General features: G+C 37.5%; 1 protein-coding gene across 1 annotated transcript in view; it reads right to left on the bottom strand.

The window, feature by feature from the left end:
- HMCN1 (hemicentin 1) overlaps positions 1-22,880 on the bottom strand; it is a 691,072-nt gene that overhangs the window by 35,287 nt on the left and 632,905 nt on the right. The window contains exons 89-96 of the mRNA XM_007937695.2: positions 21,970-22,140; positions 21,276-21,446; positions 19,790-19,960; positions 19,450-19,620; positions 5,997-6,146; positions 5,553-5,690; positions 4,447-4,568; positions 3,151-3,388 (exon numbers count right to left, since the gene is read on the bottom strand). Coding sequence (XP_007935886.1) covers positions 3,151-3,388; positions 4,447-4,568; positions 5,553-5,690; positions 5,997-6,146; positions 19,450-19,620; positions 19,790-19,960; positions 21,276-21,446; positions 21,970-22,140 — 1,332 coding nt within the window. The remainder of the gene's footprint in view (positions 1-3,150; positions 3,389-4,446; positions 4,569-5,552; positions 5,691-5,996; positions 6,147-19,449; positions 19,621-19,789; positions 19,961-21,275; positions 21,447-21,969; positions 22,141-22,880) is intronic.

Raw genomic sequence — 22,880 nt, 5'->3', positions numbered from 1 at the left:
TGGCTGCGATGATGGGCTCAAGTATAGCAGGGATTGTGGGGCTGGCGCAGGATCGGGCAGTGTTTCGTTCTGCTGTGCATGGGGTCGTTATGAGTTGGAAATGACTCGACGGCACTTAACAACAACAACAACTCCAATACTGGGAGGTTATTATGCTTTTTAATCTCTAACTTTGATAGTTGGACAGTGGTATGTCATTGAGTTAGTTTGCATTTCTTTGCTAAGTATTGAGGTTGACAATTTGTCACATTCATTTCTCATTATTATTTCTTTTGTGAATCTCTTGTTCATATGTATTTTTCTGTTGGGGTGCTTTCCTTTTCTTATTGACTTTGAGAGCTTGTATATATTAAGTTTAATCACAGTTGTCCATAAAATGTGATGCAAATATTTTTTCATAGTACATATTTGACCCTAGCCCTTTTATGTTTTCTTCTCCCAAAAAGAAGGTTTGTTTTTAAAAAATGTGTTTGTAGTTAAATATATTTATTTTTTTTTCCTTTATGGCTTCTGATATTTTCTCTTGACTAATGTTTAAAATATAAATGTTGTTGTTATGTGCCCTCGAGTCAGACCAGACTCACAGTGACCCCTCCTTGGGTTTCCGAGGCAGTATCACTACGGAAGTAGATTGCCCCATCTTCCTTCCAAGGAATGGCTGGTGGGTTTGAACTGCCAGCCTTCTGGTTAGCAGTCAAGTGCCTTACACACTACACTACCAGAGCCCCCAAAAATATAAATACATTTTATAATTATATTTTAAAAGTATGTAATTTAATTTGAAAGATATAACATTTTTATGAGATGAATTTATATTTGTGACTCATTTTGACCAAACCAAAACCAAATCAAACTCACTGCCACTGAGTCAATTCTGACTCATAGCGACCCCCATTCGGTTTCTAAAGCTGTAAATCTTTACGGAAGCAGACTGCCTCATCTTTCTTCTGTGGAGAAGTTGGTGGGTTTGAACTCGTGGGTTAGCAGCCAAATGCCTTACCCACTACACCATCAGAGCTCAGTAGTTTTCACATGCCAGTGTGCAAACCAGCTACATTAGAAATGGCTAGGAGCTGTGTTAAAAATACAGATTCTCAGATCCTATTTATATTTGCTAACACAAAAATCTCTGGGCCCAGAAATCTGAACTTTAGTCAGGCTATCAAGTGATTCTAATGCACTGTAACCATAGTCCTAGTCTAGACCAATATAGTAGAAAAGAACTAGGGCTAAGCTACCAAGAATGCAAGTTTGCCCCCTGGTGGTCTATCAAAGGCAAATTGCTGCTATACAGTATATGACAGGAACAATGTCAAAAAATAAGGATATACATCAGCTGTAATTCATAGAATCACAGTATGCAAGGATAAGAATGGACATTAAATGTTCTATAGCGTATTTCCCTATACTGTGGGACTCCAGTTTCCCAACAACACCCTTACAATTGCCATAAAGATGTTCTTGCAGTTTCAGGCTTAGAGAATTTACGTGACTGTGTAGGAAGTATACATGACTTTTCAAAAATCATTTTAACCGGTCCCATATACTATAAATTCATTTTTAGCCAATGTCTCATCCCCATTATCTTTTAGAATTGGATAGAGTACTAAAGAAGGTAGAAATAGAGGTTATATTTTAAAAGTAGACAAAATTGGTAAAGAGAAAAATACCCCCTCTTAATCTTAATAATTCTTCTTTTTATGCAAGTGACCCAAATACACATGCCAAGAGTAGAATGAGATGGCGGCAGCGTGGTATGGGTCGAAGTGTGAGGGAACGTGGCTATGAGGCTTCATGAATATGTGATTATCTCAAAAAAATGTGAACGCATACCACCAGCTTACTAAGATCTCAAAGTTCATGAAACAGTTATGATAAATGCAGAAGAAGAAAACAGTCACATGCAGGATGGATGAAAGTAAGATTAAAGAGTGAAAACGAATTTTTGGATTATCTTTTGATCACGATAAAAGCAAATGGTGTTTTTTAAAATCTACTTGGGTCCGTTTCAATAAAGCCAGCACACAGCAAAACAAGGTCAATGTGAATCATTTTAAGTTTACTCATGGGATACGAAGTTCAAAAGTAGAGTCATGCAAACATTAGTGACTGTAACATGCAAGGGTCTCCCAGCATCAAATCTCCACAGGCTGTGGAAAGGTAATCACTGTGGTGCCTCTTATGACTGAAAAGGAAACCTCAAGGGACCGACACATCAAAGGAGCACAGAGCATAAGGGAATGCTGAGATCAATGACTGCAGAACTATGCTTGAAAATTGAAGGCAGTTCAAAAATTATAATTCTGAGCAACCAGAAATGACAGTTGGAATTCTGATTATTGCTACACCATTTACAAAGCACCTTTTAAAATATGGATTCTTTTTTACTAGCTTAGGCAGAGACACTCTTTTACACTATGTTCCAGGAAGTTATAAAACTCTTTGGCAAATATAAAATTCAGAACAATAAACAAATAAACTGTATCACCCAAAGAGAAATCTTTTAAGACAGATTTTACATTTTATATCCTCTGCATAAATGGAATAGAACAATAACAATTCCACTATGCTGTATGAAGAAGTTTAGTAAATCAAATATGCAAGAACACCAACTGGATTGGCTTTGCCATAGGGTTTACTGACCATAAAACATAGACAAAACATGCAAAAAACTTGGTGTCATTATAATGATGGTGTTGTTAGCTGCCACCGAGTTGGCCCCTGTCTCACTGTGACCCCATGCACAACAGAACAAAATCCTACCAAGTCCTGTTCTATCCCCATGATCCACTGGGGATCAGATCGTTGGGATCCATAGGGTTTTCTTCGGCTGATTTTTTGAAATAAAGCCCAGGTCTTTCTTCCTAGTGCCTCTTAGTCTGGAAGTTCCACCAAAATCTGTTCAGTATCACAGCAGCACAGAAGCTTTCACTGACAGAGAGGTGGTGACTACATATGAGGTGTACTGGCTGGGAATCAGACCTGGGTCTCCTGCAGGGAAGGTGAAAATTCTACCACTGAACCACCAATGCCCCAATAGCATGGTGTTGGTATTATATTTTAATATCCTTACCTCTGAATTGTATCAGTGCAATTCTTTCAGAGAGGTCAAATGGCATAAAGATATGTTTCTCTCTGTGACCAAATTACCTTTGGAAATTGAAGCATGGATTTTAAAACCCAAAGTCTCTTCTAACTGGTTGTAGTCAGATTCCACAGAGGATGCATGAAGTGTTTCTACCAAGAAAGGCATTCTTCCACGTGCCTGGTCGTAGGAAATGGTATGGTTCCATGTGTATGGGACACTTATGCCATCAATGCTGAACAGACGGGTTGAGTAGGCATACAGTTGCCCAGGACCTGTTTGAATGTAGTCCTCTGTGTAGTCCTAAAGAGGACAATATGGATTTGAGTAACATCATGGTTCATTAATATATACTTTCTGAGATTGCTATGAGATATAGAATGAGAAATAAAAGGCTTAAGAGGCTAAAATACTTAGTTTTAATTAAACTTGTGATTGTACATTAGTGCTCATAAAACAACCTAAAAAGTTAAATCTTTTTATTATGTCTATATTAGTTTCATAATTGTATTGCCACAAATTATAGCATAATAGGGAACTCAATGTTGTAAGTGAAGAGGGAAGAAAAAGTGTCCAAGGGTGGTTGTTACCTTTCTTTAGTTTTTGAAATATTTTTATGGACAGTATACAGAAGCTTTTATAGAAGGGTTACTTACTATCTTTATGTCTATAGAAAATTAAACAAGTGGCTTAAATCCAAATAGGAGTGATCTTGGTCCTGATAAACGAAACCAAACCAAACTCATTGAGCTTGGGTCTGACTCATAGAGAATACCATTGGCTGTAAATCTTTATAGAAGGAGACTACCTCGTCTGTCTTCCATGGACCTATTGGTTAGCAGTCAAATGCCTTAACCACTACACCATCAGAGCTCCTCTGGTCCTGCTGAGCGGGGTAATAAAAACACCAAGAGACTTTGTAAACTGTCTTGTCCCTAAAGATTTTTAAACAAAGATCAGCTAAGCATTTCTAACCTTAGAGTTAACACATATACCCCCCTAAATTGTAAAAGGAAATTATACAAGATTTTTGCCATTGTTCCATCCTTCTCTGACTCACACTCTTACAATTGCTCCAGTAAACAGTGAAGGTAACCAAAAAAACCCAAACCCTCCTTTGCCATCTAGAGGATTCCAACTCATAGTGACCCTATAAGTCAGAGTAGGACTGCCCCATATGGTTTCAAAGGCTATAAATCTTTACAAAAGCAGACTGTCACATCTTTCTCCTGGGGAGGGGCTAGTGAGTTCAAACCACCAACCTTTTGGTTTACAGCCAAAGCTTTGACCATTGGGGCAAACAGAGTCCATTGGGCCACCAGGACTCTTCAATGTGAAGGCATGTTATCCTGAAATTTTACCTTTACAGTGACATCAGCAGGTGACTGAAGCTGCAGAACATAGCCACTCACAAGGATATCTAACAGCAAAGCACCATCAGAATCTAAGCCCCTGGCAACATGAGTCATCCGCAATATTTCTCCTGGGGATTGCAATGCATTCATTTTAGCAACAACAACAAAAATAATTTGTGCAAACACAGAGCAGATTTACCTTAAATATCAGTTCAATTATATCATTCCAGTTCAAACTTGAATGAACATAGACAAGGGAATTTAATTTGCCATTTAACATACCCAACACTCCCAATTTAAGAGTCAATTAAAAAATTTCTTTTTCTGTGGCAAAATATAGCACATGACCATGTGGATGATTCCACACTTAAAACTCACAAGCAATAGCAAGACAGTTCCACAAAAGAATTGTGAGAAGGGATAAACACCTTCACTAGTGAGACTGGCAACCCCATGAGACTAGCCACAGGTCTTTGTTCTTTTTGCTGTTTCAAAAAGTAGCAAAAGGTCATCTAGGTCAGTGGATGGCTACGAAAAGATTGATTTGTCCTCTGTTGTTGTTGTTGTTATGTGCTGTCTAATCAGACCCGACTCATAGTGACCCCTCCTTGGGTTTCCAAGGCAGTATCGCTACGGAAGTAGATTGACCAACCTTCCTTCCGAAGTGGCTGGTGGGTTTGAACCGCCAGCCTCCTGGTTAGCAGTCAAGTGTCTTAGGCACTATGCTACCAGAGTCCTCTAAGCTGATTAAATAAGGAATCAGAACCTCAGGTTCATTTACAAAATCTTTGGTTTACAGCAATGACTCATTTTCTTGTCTGCTTTGGCCTTTAAGACCCTCTCTAAGGACTTAACCAGAAAAAAAAAAAAAAAACAAGAAAAGAGGAAAAAAAACTATACTACTTGGAAACATATGGTCTCTTATAGACACCATGTCATTTTACATTTACAAGAAAATGTGAAATTGCTTTTATATTATTTATAATAAAATTTCATCAAAAACTTTGAAATTATTCTCTGCAGGAACATAGAACATATTTTTTGTAATTACCAACTTTTAAAGCAGTGGTATTTTTTATACTAGTAGAATATTAGGTTCAGCTGACACTAACCAGTTGCAAATTCTACTTGGGTTTCTCTCTTGAAGACTGCATTTGTAAGGGTAAAGCCATTGACTGCTTCTCCTATTTCCTTTGCTGTCGTCCAATATATGGGATTTAAAATGGAAACTATTTTTCTCATTGCTGGACCTTAAAAAAAAAAAAAAAGGATACAAGAGGTAACAAAGCAAAATACCTACAGTCCATTGTTAGTATTTTTTCATAGCACTTCATTCATTAGGATGAATTCTAAATAATCTTCAACAACAGTAAAATAAATATCAATGAATCGTGTGTCTTTAAGAGCTTACCACTGGGACAGTGCTAAGGAGTATCATACTGATCATTGAGTAGTACTATCTTCTCAGAAACTTTAAGTCGAAATAACATGAAGGAGTATGTATAAGTTATTTTAAAAAAGACTTATTAACAACTGTTATTTGCAAAGAGACTTACCAAGACTGCGAGGCACATTGGTAATTTCAGCATGTATTATTTTAGTATCAGAGTTAGGGCTATCTGTTACTGTGGCATTAAGGAAAGCAATTCCAAATTCAACATCATTAATATTTCCATTAACACTTCCTCTGGCTCGTTGTGGCCCACCTATTGGGAAAGAAAAACATTCCTGGGTAAGAAAACAATTCCATCAACATTCCAACCAAAAACCAAATCCACTGCTGTAGAGTAGATTCTGATTCATAGACTCTATAGGACAGAGTGAAATTGTCCCATAGAGTTTCCAAAGCTGTTATCTTTCTGGAAGCAGACTGTCACATCTTTCTCCTGTGGAACAGCTGGTAGGTTTGAACTGTCAATCTTTTGGTTAGCAGCTGAGTGTTTTAACCACTGTGCCATCAGGGCTTCTCCCATCAACATTACATGGGAGCACAGAAGGCCAATATTCAGAGAGGCTACAAGTCTTTTCTTGAACTTCAAAAAGATCCAATGACATCTCAGTTTAAGAGTGGAATGAATAAGATTTCAAAATATTCTAATTTCATGTACATTCATTATCCCACATGAATATAGGATCATTCTATCCACATTGTAGTATTATTTCACAATATAAAGAATACAATCAGCATCCAATCCCAAAGTCAAAATAAAGTATGTGTTTATCAATGGTGAGGACCTGATGATGCTAATGAGAATTTATTGAACATATCATGTATTATAGTAAGAACTAAATATGTGTTAACTCTTTTCATACTACCAACAATCCTATAAGGTAACTTTAAGTAGCTATGCTTAGAAGACTAGGAAACTGAAGTTCAGAGAAGTCAAGTGACTTTTTCCATCATTACATAATCAGTAGGTAGTGGAATGAGAATCTGAACACAGATTCACTTGGCATTAAAACTCATATTCTTTTCTCTCTCATGAAAATACAGAATGAAAGGAGGGGTTCAGCCTCTAACCAGCCCCTAAACTTTGTTACAGGTCACTGGCAACATAAATGTATACTATCTAGGAGGCATTGTTGAGTTTTGGGTTTTTAGAGCAAGACTTTCATCACAGTAGATCTTGGGTTTATCAAGTTTTTCACTATGCGAAAATTACGTCTATATTGGAAAATGCTTAGTTTTTAGCAAAAAAATTGAAAAGGATATTGTACTTTTGACAGTGCTCGGAATTCATACCAATACAGTTATGTTGAAAATCAATTATATATATATATTTTAAAAAAAGAATCTCTACAGTAATTTTATGTTTTCTTCCCATCGTTTAACAGAATTTTTGGTTACTAACATAGAATAGGTGGTTAGTGAACATCACTTAACTGAATAGCAGCTTTGACAAGAGAGGAAATATGTTGGGGTGAAGCTGATAGTGAAACTAATAAATATTCATTATTTTATATCTTTTAATTGAATGTATTTTAAAACAATTACTAGTCATTTCAGAAACTGGTAGCATGTATTATATAGTGGGGAAAATATAACAACTGTATTCAATCTTTGAAAAAATCAATAAATGTGTGCAAGCTAAGCAAGAGTGGAAAGGCAAATGGTTGTAGACCCAAGAATATATATGGGTTTGACAGTATATTTCCACATATGTATTTATATGTGTTGCAAATATATCCATATATATAGTAGAACATACAGGGGTAAAGTCATGAAAATTTCTTAGCCATAATCAAACAACTAGAGTGGATGAGTCACTGGGTCTAATGTTTCAGGATTATAGTCATGGACGACATCTAGGTCAATTGGCATAACACAGCCCACATAGACAATGTACTACATCCTACTTTGGTGAGCATTGATTGAGTTCTTAAAAGCTTGTAAACAGCAATCTAAGGTGCAACTATTAGTCTCTTTCCATCCAACAAAGAAGAATTAAGAAAAGCAAAGATGCATGAAAATAATTAGTCTAAAGGACTAACAGACCATGTGATCCCCAACCTCCACGATCCTGAGACCAGAAGAACTAGATGGTGCCTGGCCACCACTGCTGCCCATTCTGAAAGGGATACAATAGAAGGTTCTGGATAGTGTGGGAGAAAAATGTGGACCAAAACTGAAAACAATAAAAGAGACCAGGCTTATTGGTCTGAGAGAGACTGGTGGAACCCACAAGACTGTGGCCCTTAGACACCCTTCAGGCCTGCAACTTAACTCATCTCCATGGCTCAACTTTCAGCCAAACAATAGACAGGTCTATAAGGTGAACAATAATAACAGGGAGTAAACATTCTTTAGAACAACCAACCATACAAGATCAAAAAGGCAGCATTTGCCCAGGAATAAAGCTCAGAAGGCAGGAAGTGACAGGAAAAGATGGACAAATGGAAAAGGTAAACACAGGAGGAAATGAGAAGAGTGCTGCTGCATTGTGATGGTTGCAATCAATGTCACAAATCAAAATGTGTATGAATTGTTAAATAGAAAACATATTTGCTATGTAAACTTTTACCCAAATTACAATAAAAAGAAAATAAATAAATATGGTACCTCACTGTTTTCATTTTATAGGGAGAGAAAACCTTTTTTTCATGTTGATTCATTCTCTGGAATACATTCATATATTAATGAAGTATGGTGTAAAGAAAAAAAAAAACAAAAATGTGAAGCCTGCCTTCCTAGAACATATATAATAATAGGAGAAATAGACATTAATCAGAATTCTCCAAATAAATGTAAAGTTGAAACATGTTAATGTACAAAGTCTAGTACAGAGGGAAGTAAAAATAGAGTGATGACCTGAGGGAAATTTGTTGTTGTTTTTTATGCCCTGTGAAGTCAGTTCAAACTCATAGTGACCCTATGTACAATAGAATGAAACACTGCCTGGTCCTGCGCCAACATCACAATCCTTGCTAGACTTGAGCCCATCATTGCAGCCACTGTGACAATCCATTTCATTGACAGCCTTCCACTTTTCTGCTGACCCTCCCCTTTATCAAGCAGAGTATCTTTCTCCAAGGGATGTTGTTACATGACCCAAGTAGGTGAAATGAATTTTGTCCATTCTCTCTTCCAAGGAGCATTCTGGCTACACTTCTTTCAGAAAAGATCTGTTAGTTCTTCTGGCAGTCTATGGTACTTTGAGTATTCTTCGCCAACACCACAACTCAAAAGTGTCAACTCTTCTTCAGTCTTCCTAATTCTTTGCTCAGCTTTCACAGGCATATGAGGCTATTGAAAATACCATGGCTTGGGTTAGGCACACCTTAGTTTTCAAAGAGATATTTTTGCTCTTCAGCACTTTAAAGAGATCTTTTGTAGCAGATTTGTATAGTGCAATACATCATCTGATTTTTTGACTGCTGCTTCCATGGGGGTTGATTGTAGAAACAAGTAATATGAAATATTTGACAAGTTAAATCTTTTCTCCATTTATTATGATGCTGGTTATGGCGTAGTGCCTAAGGCATGTGACTGCTAACCAGAAGGCTGGTGATTCAAACCCACCAGTCACTCCTCAGAAGGAAGGTTGGGCAATCTACTTCCATAGTGACACTGCCTTAGAAAACCAAGGAGGGGTCGCTATAAGTCAGATCCAACTCGATGCCAGTAAGTTTGGTTTTTTTGGTTTGCTTATTGGTCCAGATGTGAGGATTTTAATTTTCTTTATGTTGAGGTGTAATCCATACTGCAGACTATAGTCTTTAATCTTCATCAGTAAGTACTTCAAGTCATCTTCACTTTTAGCAAGCAAGGTTGTGTAATCTGCATATCGCAGGTTGTCAATGAATCTTCCTCCAATTCTGGTGCTATGTTTTTCTTCATGTAGTCCAGCTTCTCAGATTATTTGCTCAACATAAAGATTGAATAAGAATGGTCAAAGGATACAACCCTGACACTTTCCTCTCCTGATTTTAAACCATGCAATATCACCTTGTTCTGTTAGAATGACAGCCTCCTGGTCTACGTACAGATTCCTCATGGGCACAATTAAGTGTTCTGGAATTCCCATTCTTCTCAATGTTATCCATAATTTGCTGCAATCTACACAGTCAAATGGCTTTGCATAGTCAATAAAACACAAGTAAACATCTTTCTGGTATTCTTTGCTTTCAGCCAAGACCCATCTGACATCAACAATGATATCCTTCATTCCATGTCCTCTTCTGAATCTGGCTTGCATTTCTCAGTAAGTTCCCTGTCTATATACTGCTTCAATTCAGTTTTTTAATTATCTCCAGCAAAATTTTACTTGCATGTGATATTAATGATATTGTTCCATAATTTCCATATTGTGTTGGATCACCTTTCTTTAGAATGGGTACAAACATGGATCTTTTCTAGTCAGTTGGCCAGATAGCTGTCCTTCAAATTTCTTGGCATAGATGAGTAAGTGCCTCCAGCATAGTATCTGTTTGTTAAAACATTTCAATGAGAATTCAGTCAGTTCCTGGAATCTTCTTTTTTGCCAAATCCTTCAGTGCAGCTTTGACTTCTTCCTTCAATACCATTGGTTCTTGACCATGTGGCACATCCTAAAATATGTGAATATTGAACAATTGTTTTTGGTACAGTGAGTCTAAGTATTCCTTCCATCTTTTTTTTTTTTTTTTTTATGTTCCTGCATCATTCAGTATTTTGCCCATAGAATCTTTCAATATTGCAACTCAAAGCTTCAATTTTTTCTTCAGTTCTTTCAGTTTGAGAAATGATGAGCATATTCTTTCCTTTTGGTTTTCTACCTCCAGGTTCTTTGCACATTTCATTATAATAATTTGTCTTCTCAAGCTGCTCTTTGAAATCTTTTGTTCAGCTCTTTTATTTTGTCACTTCTTCCATTTGCTTTAGCTATTTTTCATTCAAGAGCAAGTTTCAGAGTGTCTTCTGACATCCATTTCAGTATTTTCTTCCTCTCCTGTCCTTTTAGTGACTTTTTGCATGATGTTCTTTATGTCATCGCACAATTTGTCTGGTTTTTGGTCATTGGTGCACAGTGCATCAAATCTATTATTCAGATGGTCTCTAAATTCAGGTGGGATATAATCAAGGTCATATTTTGGCTCTCGTGGACTTTTTAAAATTTTCTTCAGCTTCAGAGGACTTCCAGTAAGATAGTGGAATAGGTAGACAAGCTACATAGACCCTCTTCAACAAAGAAAAGAGAAATGAATTGATACATATACAGAAGATAATCCTGGAGCCCTGAGCTTTGAAAGGAAGGATACAGAAGTGGATTAAACACCAACTAGTAGAAGAACTTGTATGAAAAAACAGTGAATAAGGAGACAAATGGAGCTGCGGACTGTCAGCTGTCCTGACAGCATGGACAGCCTGAATATTTCCAAGTGATGTTAGGACCTGAGAAGTAACCTAAAAATTGGCCCTGCTCATCAAGGGCTGAGTGGACTACTGCATGGGTAGCTGATGACTGAAAAGGGAAACAGAACAAAAGAAGACAAACTGAGTTGTGGACTTTCGGTTGTCTGGAGGACACAGCCATTTTTGAATGTTTACAAGCAGCAGCTGGGTGCAGCTATTTTGAATGTTTCAAGCAGCAGCCATTTTGGATATTTAAAGTGATAGCCTTCTTGTTCAGGTTCCAGGGACCTAAGAATAGACTCTGTTTGCCAAAATACAGCATGAACATATAGGAGGCTGGAAAGGAGACAGGTGGTGAGTGCCTAAGTGCTGCCAGCTAGCGAATAGAACAGCACAGTACCCTTATTCAGATACATCCATAAAAACCAAAGAAAATGAAAATCTTGGGAGAATCACTCCAACATACAATCACCAATTAAATATAAACACAAAAACATCACAATGTCTCCGAGACAACAGACCACCACAGCCCACACAAAGAAGCAAGATAAAGCAGCAGAAGCAAGGGAACAGTATACCCAGAAGACATCCCTAAAGAAGAAGCAGTATTGTAACTCCCTGATAAGGAACTCAAAAGAATTATATTTAGGTACTTTCAATAGACTGAGAGACAGATCAAGGAAAATACTGACAAAATTGAGGAAAACACAGACAAAATCCTAGAAGGTTTTCAGAAGACAATACAAGAACAAAATGAAAAAATAAATGAAAATTTAGAAATGATACAGAATCTACAGATAAATATCCAGAAGATTAACACCAAATTCTCAGAAATAGATAACATATTGAATGGGCAAAGGGGTGGAATTGAATCAATGGAAGACAGAACTAGTGAGATTGAAGACAAATACCTCAATACTTCTTTGGAAAGGGATCAATCAGGAAAAATATCAAAACAAAATGAAGAAAGCCTAAGGTTCATGTGAGATACCCATCAAAAGGAATAATGTGCATGTATTGGAATTCCAGAACAAGGAGTCACAAATAAAACCACAGGGAAAATTGTCTAAGATTTGTTGGAAGAGAATTTCCCTGATATGATGAAAGCTGATAAAAGTTGATATGATGAAAGCACAAATATTTAGCAAATACTAAAACAATAGCAATGAAGGAAGTGATAACACGATTCATAAACAAATGAGCTCAGAAAAGAAAATTATATGGAACAAAGAAACCAGTTAACACCATGAAAAAAAACATAACAAAATGACAGCAACAAATTCATACTTGTTGACAACTACACTGAATGTCAATGGATTAAATGCACCACTCAAAAGATGGAGAGTTGCAGACTGGATAAGAATACATAACCCATGATTATGCTGTCTACAAGAGACACACCTTACAGAGAAAGACACAAATAAACTAAAAATCAAAGGTTGGAAAAAGCTACATCAAGCAAATGGCAACCATAAAAGAGCAGGAGTGACAATATTAATTTCTGATCAAATTGATTTTAAGACAAAAATGACCATAAGAGACAAGGAAGGACATTATACAATGATTAAAGGATTGATTGAACAAGAGGACATAATCATAATAAATATCTATGCACCTAATGAAAATACATAAATCAGACTTTAACAGAATTGAAAAAACAAATAGATGACTCCACAGTCATAGTAGGAGATTTTAATACACCACTTTCAGTCAAAGATAGAACAACTGGAAAGAAGCTCAACAAAGATGCAGAAGAACTAAACAAATACAGTCTACCAACTTGACCTTATAGACATCTACAGAACACTTCACCCAACAACGGCACAATATACATTATTTTCCAGTGCACATGGAACATTTTCCAAGATAGACCATATGTTAGGCCACAAAGCAAGCCTTAATAAATTTAAAAACATTGAAATACTGCAAAGCATCTTGTCAGATCACAATACTATAAAATTAGAAATCAACAATAGGAAGATCAATAGAAAAAAGCAAACACATGGAAATAACACCCTCCTTGAAAACGACTGGGTAATAGAAGAAATAAAAATGAAATTAAAAAATTCCTCAAATCAAATGAGAATGAAAACACAACATACCAAAATCTGTGGGACATAAAATAGCAGTGATCAGAGGCCAATTTACAGCAACAAATGTATACATCAAAGAAGAAGAAAGAGCTAAAATTAACACCTTAACCCAACATCTCCAAAAATTAGAAAAAGAGCAGCAGAAGAATAAAAAAGCCTACAATCATCAGAAGAAAAGAAAAGAAATAAAGATTCAGGCAGAAATAAATGAGACAGAAAATAGAAAGACAATAGAAAAAATTAACAAGACTAGAAGTTTTTTTTTGAAAAGATTAATAAAATTGACAAACCCCTGGCAAATTTACAAAAAGGAAAAGAGGGAGAGAATACAAAATAATATGAAGAAGAAATTAATTGGGTGACATCAAAACAGACCCAACTAAAATTAAAAGGATAATATCAGGATACTATGAAGAACTAACTATACTCCAACAAATTTGAAAATCTAGAAGAAATGGGCAGATTTCTGGAATCTGTTAGTTACCTAAACTAACGAAGTCTGAGGTGGAAAATTTGAACAGACCCATAACAAAAGAAAATTACCAACAAAAAAAGCCCTGGTCCAGATGGTTTCACTGGATAATTCTACTGAACATTCAGAGAAGAACTGACACCAATCCTACTCAAAATATTCTAGAACACAGAAAAGGATGGCATCCTCCCAAATTCATTTTATGAAGCAAGCATAACTTTGATACCAAATCCAGGCATCTAAAGATATCACTAAAAAGGAAAACTACAGACCAATAACCCTTATGAATGTAGATGCAAAAATCTTCAACAAATCCTAGCCAATAGATTCCAACAACATATCAAGAAAAGAATTCATTATGAAAATGAATGAATATGCAAAACCAACAGCCAACATTATTCTCAAAGGAGAAAGACTGAAACCATTCCATTTGCAAACAGGAACAAGATAAGGATGCCCTCTATCACCACTTCTATTCAACATTGTATTGGAAATCCTAGCCAGGGCAAAAAGGCAACAAAGGAAAACCAAAGGCATTCAAATTGGTAAGGAAGAATCAAACTATCCCTATTTGCTGATAATATGACCCTATATATAGAAAATCCAAGAGGCTCAGTAAAAAAAACTACTGGAACTAATTTAGAGATTTAGCATCGTGGCAGGATACAAGATCAACATACGAAAATCAACTGGATTCTTCTACACCAGCAAAGAGACTGATGAAAAGGAAATAATGAAATCAATACCATTTGCAACAGCTATCAAGAAAATATAATACTTGGGAATAAATCTCACTAGGGACACAAAAGACCTGTACAAAGAAAACTATAAAAGACTACTTCAAGAAACCATAAGAGATCTATAAAAATGGAAGAACATACTATGCTTGTGGATAGGAAGATAGAACATCGTTAAAATGTCATTACTATCCAAAGCAATTTATACATTCAATGCAATCCCAATCCAGATCCCATCAACATTCTTTAAGGATATGGAAAACCAATTACTAATTTTATATGGAAAGGAAAGAGACCTTGGATAAGCAAAGCACTACTAAAGAAGAACAAAGTAGGAGGTCTCACACTCCCAGATCTCAAAACCTACTTACAGTGGTCAAAACAGCCTGGTATTGGTACAGCGACAGACACATAGACCAGTGGAACAGAATTGAGAACCCAGAATGGATCCATTGACCTATGGTCAACTTATTTTTGATGAAATGCTAAAATCCATTATATAGGGAAGAGACTGTTTAACAAATGGTGCTGGCAAAACTAGATATTCATTTGCAGAAAAATGAAACAAGATCTATACCTCACACTATACACAAAAACTAACTTCAGATGGATCAAAGACTTAATGTAAAACCTAAAACTATAAAGTTCCTCAAGGAAAAACTAGGAGCAAATTTAACATCCCTAATTTATGGCATAAGTAGACTGCCAAGCACAACCCAAAATGCACAAACAGCAGAAGATAAACTAGATGAATGAGACCTCTAAAAATTAAATTTTTAGGTGCTTCCAAAGACTTCTTCAAAGGAGTAAAAAGAGAACCTATAGATTGGGAAAACATATTCAGCAATGACATATCTGACAAGGGACTTTAAAATTTACAGAAAACTCCAACATCTCAACAATAAAAAAGACAAACAATCCAATTAAAACATGGCAGAAGACATGAATAGACACTTCACTAAAGAGGATATTCAGATGGCCAACAAACATATGAAGAAATGGTAATAATCATTAGCCATTAGAGAGATGCAAATCAAAACAACAGTGAAATTCCATCTGGTTCCAGCACTAATAGCAAAGTTCAACAAAACAGAAAATAACAAATGCTGGCAAGGATGCGGAGAGATTGGGACTCTCATATACTGCTGCTGTGTGATTTGCATGTAGAATCTGCAAATCACCACATAACATGGATGAACTTGGAGGAAATTATGCTGAGTGAAATGTCAATCACAGAAGGACAAATATTGTTTTAGTTTATTAGTGTAAAAAGTAAAGGAAAGCTTTATGTAGGAAACTTTCTTTGTTGGTTGCCAAGGGTGGGAGGGGAGGAGAGGGGAGGAAACATTGCAAAAAATAAATTAATTAAATAATAATTTTTTTTTTTCAGTTTCAACTTGAACTTTCATATGAACAATTGATGGTCTGTTCCACAATCAGCTCCTGGCCTTGTTTTGGCTGGACATGTTGAGCTTCTCCATCGCCTCTTTCCACAGATGCAGTCAATCTGATTGTTGTACACTCTATCTGGTGAGGTTCATGTGTAAAGCCATCATTTATGTTATTGAAAATGGTATTCGCAATGAATAAGTTGTTGGTTTTGCAAAACTCTGTCATCTGATCTCCAGCATCATTTCTATCACCCAGGCCATATTTCCAGCTACTGGTGATTCTTCTTTGTTTTCAACTTTCACATTGTAATCACCATCCTTGTTTTTGGCTTTGGTGGTTGGTGTATAAATTTGAATTAAAAGTTGTATTAACCTGGTCTTCCTTGTAGGCATATGGATATTTTCCTATCACTGACAAGATTGTACTTCAAGATAGATCCTGAAATATTTTTTGTGACAATGAATGCCATGCCATTCCTCTTCAATTTGTCATTCCCACCATATTAGATCATAAGGTTGTCTGATTCAAAAAGGCCAAAACTAGTCCATTTAGGTCACTATGCCTAGGATATTAATCTTTATGCATTCCATTTCATTTTTGACAACTTCCAATTTTCCTAGATTCATACTTTGTACATTCCTTGTTCCGATTATTAATGGATGTTTGCAGTTCTTTCTTCCCATTTTGAGTCGTTTTACATCAGCAAATGGGGGTCCTGAAAGCTTTACTCTGTCCACGTAATTTACATCGACTCTACTTTTTGAGGAGGCAGCTTTTCCCCAGCCATATTCTAAGTGCCTTATGACCTGAGTCATAAGGAGCTCTGGTAGCATAGTTGCTAAAGCACTTGACTGCTAACCAGACGGCTGGCGGTTCAAACCCACCAGTCACTCCTTGGAAGGAAGGTTGGGCAATCCTACTTCCGTAGTGATACTGCCTCGGAAACCCAAGGAGGGGTCGCTATGAGTCGGGGCCGACTCGATGGCACATAACAACAACAACAACAATATGACCTGAGTGGCTCATCTTCTGGAACTACATCAGATGGTGTTTCAGAGCTATGCATAAAGTTTTCACTAGTGAATTCTTTGAGAAGTTGATAAGCCCCTTCCTTCTTCCGAGTCTGTTTCAGTCTGGAAGCTCTACTGCAACCTGTCCACCATGGGTGACCCTGCTGGTATTTTAAATACTGGTGGCATAGCCTCCAGCCTCACAGCAACACACAGTCCCTCACAGTGCTACAAACTGACAGATGAGTGGTGGAAGGGAAATTAAAACCTTAGTTAAAGCCAGTGAGGGCAGAGAAAGAACTTTCCAGGTATAAGAGACATTATGTGTCACTTTTTTTTTTTGGTTGGGAGAGGGTGGCTCACCACATCCAAGGAACCAAAAGGAGAGGAGAGCATAGAGACTGATGGGGACGATTTTCAAGATGATGTAGGAAAGTAGATCATAGGGCCAACTGAGATCTGTTAGGCCATTTTGTTCCCTACCCTTAGTCCTAAGTAGGGGGAGAGATAGACAGGACTACTACTTATTTACTTTCCATGTAATTACTAACAAAGTTGGTCTTCCATTTTAACTCTGGTTACTCTATTCTTCTAAGAAAAATAGAGAGAAGAATAGAGGTTCTTCTCTTGTGTCTCAGTGCTCTACAAAACTCTCCTAGCTCTGGCTACCTAACTATGATCTTTAAAACTTTCTACCAGACTTGTGTAACCCAAATTGTCTGCCTGTTTTGGACTTCCTGCCACCACAGGAGCTCTGATAACACCAGATGCTGATCTACAAATGCCTCAACTAAAACCAGAGATATCACCATACCAACTTATTCAAGCCTCAAAATCTTTGGTAATTCATTGATATATTGACCAAATATGTCGAGCAGTTGTCTGGTAGACAATTGCTCTCTTAGGTTGTCTATATCCTATATATCTTTTCATATAATTCCCCTCTTTCAGTCTGCTAATGGTCCTGTCACTTTTCAGGGACATTTTATTTTTAAAACTTTGGAAATTCCAATGGTGTCCTGATACTTCAACAGTGTGAAACTATTATTGTTGGTCTTTTTACAACCCTCAGAAGTCTGATTAAGGACCACAGTTGTGGGAGACACCAAGCTCAACTGGCACAAAATACTACACAAAAACATTGTTCTACATCCTACTTTGGTGAGTAGTGACTGGAATATTAAAAGTTTGCAATCCATCATCTAAGATGTAACTATTAGTCTCGCCTCATCTGGAGCGAAAAAGAGTGAAGAAAGTCAAAGATATATGGAAACAACTAATTCAAGGCACCAAATGACCATGGGAACCTCAGCCTACATGTCCCTGAGACCATAAGAACTAAACAGTGCTCAGCTACCAATGCCAACCACTTGGAAAGGGATCAAAATTGGAGATCAAGGATAGAATGGGAGAAAAAAATGTGGAACAAAATTAAAAACATAAAAATGACCAAGATTACTGGTTGGAAGTGGACTGGTGAAACCCCTGAAACTATGGCCCTGAGTCACCCTTTGGGACTGGAATTAGACTTACTGCCATGGCTTGACTCTCAGCCAAACAAAAGGCAGGGCTATGAGCTGAACACCAGGGAGATACACTCCCTAGAATAGTTAATCATGGGAGACATCAAAAGGGTAGCATTTGCACAGAAGGAAGCAAGGGAGGCAGGAATACATAGGTAAGAAGGACAAAGGGAAGGGGTAATCACTAGGGTATGGTGGGAAGAGAGCTTTTACATCGTGGGGATTGTAATCAGTACCATGAAACAAAAGGTGTACAAACTGTTGAACATAAAACAAATCTGCTTTGTAAAATTGCACCAAAATAGCAATAAAAAGTCAAAAGAAAAGAAGTCTGCTCTCTGACACAAGTATCCATAGGATTGTCCATCATGCTTAGAACCTTAACAAACTCTAACTTCCGATAATTCTAGAATTTTGAATTTGTTCCTTCTTAATTTCTGCATCATTTACAATATCTAGCAGTGTTGCATGACTTGGATTATAGTATGTGAACTCCTCCTCCTCTTTGTCCTTGACTGAACAGGATTTTGTTGTATTTTTCACACTAGTATTCTTCATATACATGTCTATGAATGAACAGCTTCTAACTGTATACTTCTCTTGGATCTTTATTCTCTGCCCCATCCTCACCTTGAGTTCTTAGTCTCAGCTTGGCTTTCCCAACCCTCTGTCACCCTTTTACCCTTTAAGGCCAGGGCTATCATTTATGGCTATGTTTACTGCATCCTTTTACAAGGGGGCCTGGAAGGTGACAAGTAGTTCTTAACATAGAATTGTACCAACCAGGAAAAAAAAAAAAAAGAGTGCTTTTTTTTTTTTTTTCTTTTTCCCCCTAATTCTTCCTCTCAGAATTGGCATCATTTTGTAATTTATGGGCTTAGAGTAGGGACTTGTTCTAATTTTCACAAAGCCTTTAAATGGGCCTGCCAAAATCTAATTTGATTGCCTACCTGGACATGCTTGTATATTGCATCTGGATACCTGAGTAGCATCTCCTGCACAGGGGCGGCCACTTTTAGATGGCACTGGATTGCTGCATAGCCGTTTCCGAGTCTTTTCACCTCCTCCACAAGAGGTAGAGCACTGGCTCCAACTATGCCAGTTTCCCCAACTTCCATCCACTGTGTACAAGAATGTAGTGGTTAATATTAACATGTTAGTTTTGAAACAGACACTAAGGGTGACTTTGCCTATACAACTTCCAACTTAAGATCTGAAAGGGTGAGCTGCTACAATAAGCACTAAATGAAATGCTTTACTTGTTCTATTGCCAGAAGTCAGAAAGCTCACCAGGACACATGTCAGTGTTACATCTCTGGATCTGGGAGTCTGGCCCCCCACAAGCTCTTCCTCCATTGGAGGGATGAGGGTTGTCACACGTGCGGTACCTCCGCATTTGCCCTCCATTACATGTCCGGCTGCACGTTCCCCAGCCACTCCAAGGACTCCAGTTACCATGAGCTAGAAACACAGAATCATTTGACATGAAAATGGAGCCCGATAAATGAGAAGTGTTAAGCAATGATATTCATTGCAAAATCACTGGGAACTCTCTTCAGGAACTTAAAAGAAACATACAAATCTATGAATAGGCAACTTCTAAAGACAGATGATTTAGCTGTTGTGATGAGTAGAAACTGGGCATACATTCTAGTGATTGTGTGATCCCATTTAGATACATTCATTGAGTCTTAAAATATCCTAGAAGCTGGAAGGTATGAATAAGACAGGGTCTCTGACATTAATAAGCCATGGCTGAAACATTCAGGATACAGTAAAACTCAGATTTCCAGATATCATGCTGTGGCTAGGGTGTGAAAATATAGGTTGGTGATTGAATTAAGGCAAAGAGCTGCCTGCTTACCTCCATAAAGGAATCATCAATATTATTAGGTTAGTATGGAAGATTGCCCTTGTCCTTGTACTGTGCAGCTTGCCTTATATAAAATACATGAAAGTGGACCTAGCCCTTCCCTGCCTGTGGTAGTTAAGGTTGTATGTCAACTTGACTGGGCTGTGATTCTGAGTGGCTTGGCAGTTGTGATGTAGTTATTCTCCATGGTGGAATATGTTGTAATCACCTCCATGGTGGAATCTGCTGTGAGCTGCCAATCAGTTGATGGAGAGTATGGCCTTTGGAGTGTGGCCTGCTTTAGTATATATGGAAAAGCTGTGGCAAAGGTCTCTGGCTTTTTGCTCATTTTGGATTCTGCATTTGGCCCATCAGTGGCTTGCCATGTTGCTTGCCTATCTTGGAAATGTTGTCTTCTCAGTCTATGGGCCAACAATCTGCCATTTTACCTGCCAATCTTGGATTTCTCAGCCTTACAAGCCAGCAACCTGCTATACTGCCTGCTAATCTCAAGTTCCTCAGTTTCTATAGCTGCATGAATCAAAAGAAGCCTCTAGCTTGATATTTGATGCATGGACTTGGAACTTGCCAGCATCTACAGCTCCATGAGCTATTTCCTTGAGATAATTTTTTTTTTTTCTCTCTCTCTGCTTTCCTTGTTTTACTTTTCTAGAGAACCCAGCTGAAGACATTGACCATATAAATTAATGGCATCTATGGTATGAGTCGGGGCCGACTTGACGGCACATAACAACAACAACAACAACAATGGTATTATACAGTCACAACAGCAATCAGACAACATATTGATAACCTAAATAAAAGACAGAAAAATAAAATACAGAATATTATAACTTTAAGTCTGTAAAGACTTAATGAAACTTTAAGGCAGTGTAATGGTGATTCAGTATTTCCAACACTCACTTGGACAAGGGTCACTATTGCAAAAGTCACTCTGGACATCACTGCCTTCACATTTGCTTCCTCCATACTGGGGGGCAGGGTCAGAGCAATCCCTTGTTCTCTGTCTGGCACCTCCTCCACAGGACACAGTGCAGGCACTCCAGCTGGCCCATGCTGTCCACTTGCCATCAACTGGTTTTAGAGAAAAACATATAGTAGCTAAGACACTTGACTGCTAACCAGACGGCTGGCGGTTCAAACCCACCAGCCACTCCTCGGAAAGAAGGTTGGGCAATCCTACTTCCGTAGTGATACTGCCTTGGAAACCCAAGGAGGGGTCGCTATGAGTCGGGTTTGACTTGACGGCACATAACAACAACAACAAGATGGACATTGTTAGATTGAGTGATGTTCTTGTGAGGCACAGTCAGAATGAAATAGATTCTTATTGATAGATTATCTCAATAAACTGTTGTTCTTGGGTGCTGTCAGGCTGATTCTGACTCAAAATGATCCCATGTGACAGAGTAAAACTGGTTGTAGTCTTTACAGACACAGGCGGCCAAGTCTTTCTCCTGCAGAGCCACTGGGTGAGTTTGACCACCAACCTTTGGTTTAGCAGGGGAGCACTCAAATGTTGTGCCACCATGGCTCTTTTTCTTAATAAGAAATGGATATAAATTTATTAAAGGTATAAATATTGTGTTTCCCTTACCTGGACAATGTCTTTCATTGCAAACTTGCATCTGTGTGTCTGCTCCATTGCAGTAGGATCCATCAAATGATGGTGGTGGATTAGTGCACAGCCTCATTCTTGTCTTGGTACCTTTCCCACAGCTTTCACTGCATGCAGCCCACGGATGCCAAGAGCTCCATGCTCCGTGAACTACAAACACCCAAGAGACAGAGGTCCAGGTCACAGAATGATGTTTGTTTTGAAAGCAAACAAAATTATACAAATAAATTAACTCAGTAATGAGTTAAATTCATCCAGAATCTGAAAGAATTGAAATTAAACCAAAGGAAACATAACAGAGATGTTCTTCCTTTCTCCTTCTGGTTAGGTTTTCATGGGGATTTATGTCTATAGAGACATTCAGAAGGATGAAACAAATGCTTAAAATTATCCAAAGGAGTTATTTTATTAAAATTATATTTACTCAGACTTGCATATGCACACCCAATCTGAGTGTCTAAATCCTAGCTGAATATCTGTCTGTGTTCTGAGAAAGTAGAAGGAATTAGGAGCAAGGATGCATAATACTTACAGAAGTGGTTATGAACGATATCAATATTTTCATAACAATAACTGAGACCCTGCAAGACCACATCTTTAAGCCTGATTCAGCTTTATGTTTGAATATGTACTTGGATCTTTCAACAACATGATGATTTGCATGGTTGTAACTCTTTGAAAAATTTCTCCATTACATAATGTTCATGAATTAACACACTTATGAATAACACACTTACCTGTTTCCTAAACAACAGAAAAACTGACCAACAGTTTCCAAAGGGTGATATTAAGGCCTTTTGGCAACTAACATATTATGCCACCTGACCACAAGATTGGAACAAACTTACATTTTCTACCCAGTGCATGGGCTGAACATCAACACTACGGTT

This window comes from Orycteropus afer, unplaced genomic scaffold (assembly GCF_000298275.1).
Source record: "Orycteropus afer afer isolate SDZICR_OR568_19922 unplaced genomic scaffold, OryAfe1.0 scaffold00043, whole genome shotgun sequence".
NCBI classification, from domain to species: Eukaryota; Metazoa; Chordata; class Mammalia; order Tubulidentata; family Orycteropodidae; genus Orycteropus; species Orycteropus afer.
This window is presented reverse-complemented; position numbering and strand designations above follow the sequence as displayed.